The 11,300-nt window shown below is 38.4% G+C and overlaps 1 protein-coding gene across 1 annotated transcript; it reads right to left on the reverse strand.

The window, feature by feature from the left end:
* Positions 1–331: 331 nt before the first annotated feature.
* Positions 332–2,249, reverse strand: LOC132056811 (josephin-like protein). The gene is made up of 2 exons (XM_059449169.1): positions 1,925–2,249; positions 332–1,349 (listed from the first exon to the last, which is right to left on the reverse strand). The coding sequence occupies exons 1-2, from the start codon at positions 2,006–2,008 to the stop codon at positions 885–887; spliced, it is 549 nt and encodes a 182-aa protein (XP_059305152.1). The 5' UTR covers positions 2,009–2,249; the 3' UTR covers positions 332–884.
* Between the last annotated feature and the right edge of the window lie 9,051 nt (positions 2,250–11,300).

Consider the following 11,300-nt stretch of genomic DNA (forward strand, 5'->3'; position numbering starts at 1 on the left):
TTGCTATTAATAAAAGGTCCATTACAAGTATGCAATTGAGTTTTTCTTTCTTCAACAAAATCTAGCCTTCTGATTGGATATGTACTAAATATAATAGAGCACAATGTCTTGCTAAAACCATATTTTACATGTATATATTTCACCTTTTTCCATTCTTTTGTTTCAGTGTGTGAAAAGAGAGCCCAATTTTCTCATTGCCGAACAGTAATGACTATATTTTCAAAGATTAAGTGTAAAAAGAAGCTGAAATAATGAATTACACCCGAGATAGCAAGATCATTCCAAACCTTGAAGGGAATATTCACCTTTGTAGATCAAACTACAAGAAATAAAGTATGCCTTTAAGGAGATAACTCAAGTCAAAACTTGAATTATTTTCAACTATAGTCAATCAGATAGTGTATAAAATAACTTCTAAAACAGTGAAAAGAATTCACAAGAAACGCCTAACATGTTGCACTAACCAGTACATATACGAAGGTATCTTGCTTCAAGCAAGCTTATCACAACCAAACAAATGAACATGATACAAACAATCCATAAAATGCTCCCATTCTGAGGATGCAGTTTCTCATCAGCAACTGTCCTGATGCAAATGCTAAACCTCCACAGAGTAAATATAGAATATGTCAGACTAATATTGGCATCTCACAGCAGACATGCAGCTGAGAAACAGGAAACGTAGTAGGCCAAAAGAAAACCCATCACAGCGCTAACACCTTCCAGCATGTGCCCATGGCATGTATTAGTAGCAAACCTGGGAACTAAAGTCTTGACATGTCCCATCCACAGTGCTTCAAACAGCTTAAGTCAAAAAGGAAATCAAACGGCAGCCATAGTTAAAGAACATCTTTGTTTGAGAAGGTAAAAGAACATCTTAAAACTCATTGTTTATCATTCATGACCAGTAAAACCTCAGCACCAGCAGTAATGATACCATCCAAGAACTCCCTAACTTCTTGGGTATCTTTAAAAGCATAAGGAGCAGCAAAATCACTGTCCAGATTATACCAAAACCCTTGAATACATCTTAATGTTACCCAATGCCTGCTTCTCCAAAGGCCGTTAAACTTTCTAACAGGAACATTAAGAACAATTCCCATCAGTTGATCATCAGTTCCATCAAGATCAATTGAAGAAGCCCCATTTCGTCTATCATGCCAAACAACACTTTTGCCTTTCTGTTCCAGTGCAGCAATCAATACGTTTATATCATAGTTCCCAGTGATTTCATTATGATGAGGCTTAAAAACAATTGACACAGGACTCCAGCTTCCCCTGTTAGGGTCATCCATATCAAGTTTTCCAGCAATGGAATTTAAATCAGATCTCGTAAACGCATCTTTTGCCTGAGTTAGAACATGAGTACAACCGATATGTCATCATACCAACACGGGTTATGTTCAATAATCCCCCCACCACCACCCCTCACTCTACCCACCCCTACGCACGCCCCACCCTCCATAGTATTTATCTAGATTATATACAATTGCCTTTAGGATGATAGTTTTTGCTTACCTACCCAACACGAGAAAATAAGTAAGAAACCCACTTACTTTCAAAGTCATGTTCTAAGAAAACATTTTCCATGAAAAACACACCCTTAATATACACATATGTTTCATTTGAAAGAAACCAAAAAGGGAGAGAATTAGACCAAGCAGTAAAACCCATTCAATGAGGTAAGTACACACTTGCCAAAACCAGTGTGGCTTCACAAATATCTTTAATTCGAAATCCTATGATATCAAATAAAATTGGTAATTGCTTTAGGCACTTGCTGTAACTGGTAATTGTAAGATTATGACGTTAGAATCCTTGGATCAAAATTTAAAGAAAAGAAACTTGGTTGAGATGGGTTGCCTCTTCTTTATTGATGATATGATTTTCAGTGTAGAGAATAAGAATAAAGGGGATTGATTACCTGGAAGAGATTGTTGAGGGAATGTAAGAGGCACAGCTGTAATCTTTGCCTCTCGTGATATATTTTCATTTTTCCTTCCTCCATATGATTGATGGCTAAAACACAGCAAGAACCAACAATTGCAAATCAAGAATTATTGAGCAACTCAATTGACTATTACTTACACAAGCTTTTTCCTTTCTCTTTTTATCCAGTCTTTGCACACTACTGTCCAGTCCAGAAGTTTCAGCATATAAGATTTGACGGTATACTGTCTGCTTCGTCGATATTTGGCCCCCTTCACTTACCCACACTCAAAACTGTTGAATATTTTTAAAATATAAGTGAACAAAGTCATTTTTTTCCCATTTTATACTAATTCCAGAAAACAAAATTTATTTACAAAAATCATTTCTTTAAGGGTTTCATAAATATAAGATACCATGAAATTACATTATTAATGTAAAGATTCGTCCGGTCGTTCCGAGTTTTAGCACATTTTCCCCCTAAGTAACGCTTCCTGTAGGTTTAATATGTCTTTTATGAATTGTGAAGATGGGCGGCACAGGTCCCGAGTGACCCAGATACTCTTTGGAGAATAAAATAAAAGTTAGAGTTTAAGATAAAATAACAAAATAAGAGTTGACCAAAGTCAACATTTGGGGTTAACGGGCTCAGACTCGAGGGTTGAAAGCTCCTATAGGTTCAATGCAGATATATTCCGTAATATTGAGGAGGTCTTGTGTCACACTTTTCGGATTGTCCCTAGAGTATGTATGAACACTATTTTTTTAAAAGCAAATACCACTATTAGTAGTAGTTTATTCCATAAATAAAAAAGAAGAGTTTACAAAATAGGGAGGAGCAAAACTAAAAAAACAGAACAAACTAGCAGATCAACAGGAAAGAAAACAGAAAACAACTAGCTTAATCAACTGATCAAGTCATCAGGAAACTAGCTAAACTACAGAAAAAGAAAGCAGCAGTACAATAATGCAAGCACTCTTGATGTCTTAGATTGATGCCATGTCTGAACACCTGAAAGCTCTCACTAGGTGCAATGGGATAAATTCAGGCAATCGAAACTGATCTACAGCCTTCTATCTGACCTTTATGCAGTAGTTTCCTATATGCTATGATGAATAGCTAATCCAACGTATGGACAAAGCTATATCATCCACAATTCCATCCTAATGGAATGAACATATTAGATGTTAATACCACTATTAGAACAGTCCTGCAGATTGTCCATGCAATGATCTTTCGGCTAACTACCTTACTATCTCAGGATTTCCAGTTTATGAACTGGATCATGGTGTTAGTACATCATAGTCTGGTGCAGTTCTTCTAATAGTTCTTGTTATGATATTTGGAGTGTTATGCTTGTCCAGGTTGAGAAGTCTTTTCCCAGCTGTGGGCAAGTCTCGAAAAGAGTTGAACTGATATGTACCTGCAAAATAAAAAACTAGGTTAGTAAAAATATCTGCCAAAGTGTTCCTCTCTCTGAGCACATGTGTGACTTGTACTTACATTCATTCTCTCAGTCTATTGATAGCTTTCATCTGCATTGCCACACTCTGTCATGACCCATTTTTGCTTAGGCCGTGCGGGCACTTACCTTCCCACCTTGGTAAGCGAACCCTCAACCCAACAATGAATAATACACGAAAGAATGAAATTAAACAGCGGAATAGAACAAATACGTAAGTCTCACGATATATCTATATATAAGTAGTAGAAAGTGCGGAATGACAATAAACATTCCCAGGGTCTAGTCTGAATAATACAAGAGCATTTAAGGAGAATAATACAATCTGGAATACTAATACATAAAATGTTTGTCTCTGAAATAAAAATAAGACATATGATAGGAAAGTCTTCAAGGTCAGCGGACGCCATACTCACCCTGGAGACTTGAGAGAAAGCTGAAGCGTCGATCAGCCACGGGTCACGGAAATGGATCCGACCTGGTACTCTGCATTCATAAAAGAATGCAGCAAGTGCAAGTCAGTACAAACAACAGTACTGGTAGGCATCATCGGCCGACTAAGCATATTTAACACAATCCAGAAAATAAAGCAGATAAGCAAGGAAATTAACAAGTATAAGACAATGCAATCAATTCCATTTATCTGTCATCGCCTACGTAGAGCATCTAATCCCAAATGTGCCAAATCAGAAGGTATCCAATCCAATATCACAATACAACACCAAACATCAAAATCAAGTCATAATGCAATGTAATGCAGTAATGGTATGAGTGCAATGCCATGCAAATGCGGTGTACATGTGTAATCCGGACGGAAATATCGACGTCTCGATAGCACAACCCAGCGTGAATCACGAAGTCTAAGTGCCACCCGTCCCGGATCATTGCCCAACAGATAGACGGGACCCCAGATCTTTGCCCACGGGGGGTTCTCACTGGCACCACCCTGGGGGACCCGCGGTGTCCATGCACTAACAACAATTCCGGAAATATCATCGAAATCGGCCATGCAACAACGGTACCGGAATAGATCATCGGACATCAGCCATCTCGTAATCACTCAAGTAAAAGAGTTTATCAAATATCAGTTTCGTACAAGCAACGATTCTGGAATTGATCCTCGAACATCGACCTTCTCACAATCACTCAAGTAAAAGAGTTTATCAAAATATCAGTTTACTCAATCAATGATACCGGATCATCACCGGGTATCGGTCATGCATCATGAATGAGTGAGAATGCGTGCAATGCGTGTATCAACATCAACAATCAAGTTCAATATCACAAGTACCAACAATGGGGTACGCCAACAATGTATCATATCACAATACCAACAGTGGGTATGCCAACAATATATCAATATCACAATACCAATAGTAGGTATGCCAATAATGTAACCGAATCACAAATACCAACAGTGGGTACGCCAATAACATATCCAAGTACAAATACCAACATCGGGCATGTCAATTCTATCCCAATCAAGGCGATAACACAGATTCCAATAACTATCAACTACTCATGACATCAAACCAGCACAATAGAACAATTTGAGCACACATAACTGGGTGGCTAGTCCCAACACTCAACAGGGCCCAACCTAAGGCAATATCCAACCCAACTTCGTACCCGAAGGTTCACATGCTGTCTCCGACAATATAATCTAAATATGTGCTTCGCTATACGAAGTTTAACCAAAGGTAAGCCATAATCTAACTGGATGACCAAACCGCAACACCAACAACTCACTCTTTTGCCTTGCCTTTTCGCTGAACCTCAGAACCAAAGTAGTCTAAGCATAATCGAATTCTATATTAGAAATCATGAAGAATGATACTAATATTGACATAATCCAAATTAGGCCAATCCTAACCCTAAAAATTGGGGAAACGGGCCCACAGTGGTAAAACGGGAAATTTGAAAGCAAAATACCAAATTAAGTACTAGGTGATCATAACCCAACCACTAATTGTTGATTTAACTCAAGGATTAGCCTATTTTCTGATTTCAAGCAAAACCCTCAAATTGGGTATAAACCCTAAGTCTCTGATTCCGAAATTCAACGCTAAAAGTGGAAGATAAATGATTAATAAGCTTAGATTATTCAATATCTAACATAAACATCACCAATTTATCATTAATAAGCCTAGGGACAATGTTCTTCCAAAACCCTCTTTCAACTCCCATCACCATGGGTTTATTAAGGAAAAGGGGGAATCTAACATGATTATGGTCAAAGAAAGAGTGAAGAACTAAGCAAGATTTACCTCCAAATATCCTTAAGAACAGTTCTTTCAAGCTCAAATATCGAAATGGGACATAATGAGGGTCTAAGGGCTTTTATCACTTTATTAATGTTACTAACTGTCCGTCACTCGCCTTAGCTGTACTGGGACCGTCCCAGAGTCGCCGCCCCAACAGTGTCACACCCCGATCTTACTAGGGTGTGATGGGAACCCGACCCCATATTCGAGCGGCGAACTCCGTTGACTCTTCTGCGCGCGTATGAACTACACCGTTTTTTTTTTTTTTTTTTTTTTTTTTTTTTTTTTTTTTTTTTTTTTAACTATCATTAACATAAATAGCACAATTACGAACATAGGCTAATAAGCTTTGCGATTATGCTATACAGTGACGGGGACAAACAGGAGTACATATAGCTACTATACATATCTGTCTACGAGCCTCTAACATAGTACACATATATACATAGGAAGGGCCGGGTACTGTCGTGCCCGAATATGTACACACAAAAGTATTACCCGAACCGGCTCCGAAACAAGCCGGAGCGCCGCAAAGATGCTGGCGAGGAACCCCTAGGGATCGGATCCGCGTTCTGCCGACACGCGCGGCATGAAACGCGGCGCCCGCAAGAAGGGACGTCGGACAAATAGTGTACCGAGTATGTAAGGCATGAAAACATCATCAAGAACGTAAAGTAAGAAATGCAACACTATGAGGTCATAGATCATATATAAAAAGATAAGAGAGTAACTTTATATGTAAGGGCCCTTGGCTGATAGCACGCGTGATTATCTTTCCCTTAATATACGCACATACTCGTCCGAAGCACATAACGACATTAGCCCGCGTCCGGGCCTCCCGAGTCCGGGTAACTTTGCCGATGCGGGATTAGCACGAACCATGCGGGATTAGCCTAGACCAATGCGGATTTGCCTAGGACAAGCCTTACGCTCTCTCCCATTTTGGGACTCGGCGTTCTTCTTCGAGGTTGGGCCCCGCCATTGGGTTTGCCCCACCATTGGGTTTGCCCCACCATCGACTCTACGGTGCCTCACTTTAAAGGAACATTTACAAGGCGAGACTATCCGCGGAATATAGCATTAAAAGAAAACAGGGAGTGGAACCATGGACATCACATATATATGTTAATACGCGCGTTGAAATTTTTAGAATATAGTTTCATAACTAAGGAATAGAATTAAAGATCAAGAACTAGTTTAACATTTTCATGCACTCGCTAGACTCTTGACTTAAGGTTCTTAGTCATGGAATCCTTCTTGTCATACTTACCGCATAGCCTTGTTCTTCCTTTACATCGTCGTTATCATTATTGTCATAGAAGTATTCTCATTAAAGTAGTAACAACACTTATCGTTAATAAACAAGGCACTAAAGAAAATCGGAACAGTGGGCCCACCTCGAGTCAAATGAGGTGGCGTACACAATTTACATATAATACGTGTTATGACGTTACTTATGAATGTCTTGGGGTAATCGGGTCTCTTCCTTGCAAGTTCTAGGATATGTAGACATTTCTTTCACAATTCATGCACTCTTGATTCAATCTTCTTGAATGAATAGTAACTATTTTCGATCGCGGATTTCTAGAGTTAGGAAAGTCCCCGAGGCGCGAAATCAAGCCTATACGTCTAAGACATGCCAAGAAAGGAAGGGGAAACCTTACATACCTCTTTCCGCTCCTTTTGCTATTCCAACTTCAAGTGCAAATCCGCCAAAATCTACAAATTGGTCATGTTTACCAAATATGATTAGTGCCTTTAGAATTTGAAATCTTAAAATGACACTTGGCTACCGAAATTTCGGCGGCACTTCCCCTCGTAAATACTCCATCCCACCAAGTCCGACTTGGCCAATTTCAACCAACGACAATTCAGAATTCAACCCGGCCAAACCAACAACACAATAACAACAACCATACTAACAATCTCCATATTCAATTCAAGTTACATTTCAACAACTCAATCAATATGCTACTTTCTTCAAAACCTTCCAACTCCAATGAAAACAATAATAATCTTATAATACATATTCCAACAACACCATATTAATATCTTTGTCTTTCATTCATGTAAAAACATAATATTCAATTCTCATAAACTTGAACCATAAGCCTCCAACTACTATAATTTCTCTAGGATCATTAAGCTTTTTTATTCGCAATATAGAATCCACACACATCATCAATCCATTCTTCCAAATAAAATTGACTCATTTTCCTCTATTCCATACCACAACTACACGGCCAATAGCATACATACACAACTTCTCCAAAATCATTCAACTTCCATTACTAACATAACATTTACAACAACAACCAAACATTAAATGAAGTAATTTAGCACATAATTTCTACACACACACACACACACATACACGGCCTCTCCCTTATACTCTTGCTCTCCATAAATTTCACTCATTTTACACACTACATCATACACAACATCCATAACATATAAGAAAAGATGAATTTTTACCTTCTTGCTTCAACTCTTCACTTAGCTATATTTTTGTAGCTTGCAAGAACATAAGTTTTCTTGCTCCAAAACCACTTCACTTGCTAATCACCCTTCAAAGAATTATTTGGCTATGAAAAACAAGTTGGGAACTCTCTCTTCTCTTCTTCTTTTTTTTTCTCCTTCGGTTTCTTTCTCTTCCACAAGGCCGAATGGCCTCTTTTTTTTCTTTCTTTTTCTTGTTCTCTTCCCTCTTGAAATTTCTAGAGACTTTTAATAATAAAGATGACTCCCTATGTATAAATATATAAGTCTTCCACCAATTTTTCATATTTATAAATAGTCCCTCAATTTATTCACATGCCTCCTTTCTTCCTCTCTAGAAAATTCATCCATTTTCTTGGATTTTCTTAAAATAAATAAAGAAGACCTAGTGTCTTCCTTTGTAGATTTAGTCCACATGTCCCCATAACTTGTAATTAGCCCCCACTAATTAATAGAAATGTGGACATATGCTACACATGCCACACGACCAACTTGGAACTTTAAAGAGAATTTTTTTCTTGAACACTTGTAAAATTACCATTTTACCCTTAGACCTCTCTTAATAATTCCGCTTCTAAATTCTTCGCCAAGCAACTCATATGCCAAGCAAAACAAAATAAGGCCTTGCTTGTTGTCCTCCCGCGATTGTCTTGAATTATCCGATTGCGTAAAATGCGGGATATAACAACAGTCACCTGACCGCTTCAGCGGTCAAGCCTAAAACGCTTGGACTGCTTCAGCGGCAAGGTTACCGCCCCAGCGGTACTGCTGCCGCGATGCTGGTGCCGCTAAAACGGGCAACAGACACCAGAAAACTTCCCAAATTTCAAAATTCGATTCGATTTTCTGACTAGTTCCCGAGGCCATTTGCTCACATACCATACACATAGACACACATGAAAACGTGCTACGATCACGCCCGTGGCCTCAGAATTCCCAACGGAGGTCTCGTTGACCGAGTCAACCCCCGAATCCTTAATTCCAATTTCTCAACCCAAGTGCTGAAATGCATCCAAGTGCATTGGGAAATGAACCAAATACACACCCAAGTACTAAATGACCATCCAGACCTCTCAGAATCGACGGAATTCCGAAAAGGGTTCGTTTACCCTAAAGTCAACTTCGGGTCAAACATTTTTCACTTTAAGCCTATCTTTCTCAAAAGTTGATCGAATCCGGTCTAGACACCTCGGGAAGCATGTCAACGGTCCCTTCGGGTCAAAAGTGAGCTAATCAATGCTCAGGAATGGGCAAAAATATCGAAAAGACTATAACGACCAAACGGGTCGTTACATCAGATACCAATTGAACCGTCGCTCGTCCTCGAGCGAAGAAAAGAAGAAAAGTAGGGAAATACCTGAATCAGTGAACAACTGGGGATATCGGCTACGCATGTTGGACTCGGTCTCCCAAGTAGCCTCTTCCACAGGACGGTGCTTCCATTGTACCTTCACAGAAGCAATTTCCTTTGACCTCAACTTCCGAACCTCCTATCCAAGATCGCGATAGGCTCCTCCTCATAAGTCAAATTCTCATCAAGCAATATAGAATCCTAATGGACAATGTAGGTACCTGTAACATCCCGTAAATCCCAGTTAGGTGTGAATGTATGAAAACTAGTATAAAGTTGATATTTTAGCCATATGAATCCATTCGAGATGAATTTGGGTGATAAACAGTCGTTTTGAAGCCAAACCAAAAAGGGAAGTTCTTAAGACCTTCTAAATTCGTCTAAGTCTGAGACAGTTTGTACTTATGGCCAGTTTTTGAGTATTTTCGTTAGTAATTTGAGAAAGCTCAAAACATCAATGTTGTAGGTCTTTGAAATACCTTTCCAACTATATATTATGGAGATCAAACAAAGGTCTGTGTACAAATTTATAATCGATTTACTGAGGACGTATAAAATGAAAATCTCGATTCTTGTAGGATTAGGTTTTAAAGCCCAAGCCTTTATGATAACATATAAAATAACCCAAAAGCGTCTAAAGAGAGGGTTTTTTGATCAAAGGCTTCTACCAACCCCCTAAGGTGAGTTTTTACTCAAATCCCTAAGCCAATTACATTAACTTAACACTAGATTAACACCGAATCATTATATGAAATTGCTAGATTGTGAAAACTTCATTCAAGGTCAAACATGGGATGAAGCTTTGGGATTTCTTCAAAAAGGTAAACCCCTCACTTTGATGGATTATATGGAATTTTTATTATGTTTTAGATATTGAATGGTCAATAGAATCATGAAATAGGATTGATTTAGATGCACTCTATTAAAGACAAAACCCTAGGATTTTTGCTGTAGAATTTTCTTCGACCTGTCAGCTTTAATTGACGTTTTTCGCTAATCTAATCGTTGGATTGAGCCCAAAATTTTAACTGAATGGTCACAACATATAGGTCTTAAATGTGAACGGTGGAGATCTGATTTAGATATCCGGAGCAGTGCGTTTCAAGCTATAAACAGTAGCAACAAATTTGGTGAATATATATAGCTTATTGATCATACAAGCCTCAATTAGATGAAGAATGATTCTTTGAAGCGTGGAGATTACGTTTAACATATTTTAATGGATTTAAGGTATGTCTCTTTTCAAAAACTCTTTTTGACTACAAAGGTGAATAGTACACATCCTCTTGAAACTAAATATATGAGTTGATTGTGGTTGGTGTGCGTGAGGGACAAGCCCACATTAAACCTTGTTTGTAGTATATTCTATATATGTATTTATGATTGCTTCCCTCTATAAGAGATGATTAATGATGAGACTAAAAGGTTAGTAACTGATTCTAGAAATTCCCTTAATGGATGATTGAACTTGATACTTGAAAGACTAATTGGCTCATGTAAATACCCTATAACGAATTTTTGGAACTTGAATGCTAAACGCTGGTGTGACTACCCGATATAAGTGATGATTTAGCTTCTATGTTATAATTCGGCTTATATGCTATGAATTTGATTGTTGTATTTGGCCTAGCTACTCGGGAGGAAGGGTAGTCACTATGGATCCTAGTGTGGTAATTGCCTAGCCATTCGAGAGGAAGAGTGGTGTTATATCCCGCATTTTTGTGCAATCGAATAATTCGAGATAATCGCGGGAGGACGATAAGCAAGGCCACATTTTATTTTGTTTGGCATATG

Source organism: Lycium ferocissimum, chromosome 5, assembly GCF_029784015.1.
Source record: "Lycium ferocissimum isolate CSIRO_LF1 chromosome 5, AGI_CSIRO_Lferr_CH_V1, whole genome shotgun sequence".
NCBI classification, from domain to species: domain Eukaryota; kingdom Viridiplantae; phylum Streptophyta; class Magnoliopsida; order Solanales; family Solanaceae; genus Lycium; species Lycium ferocissimum.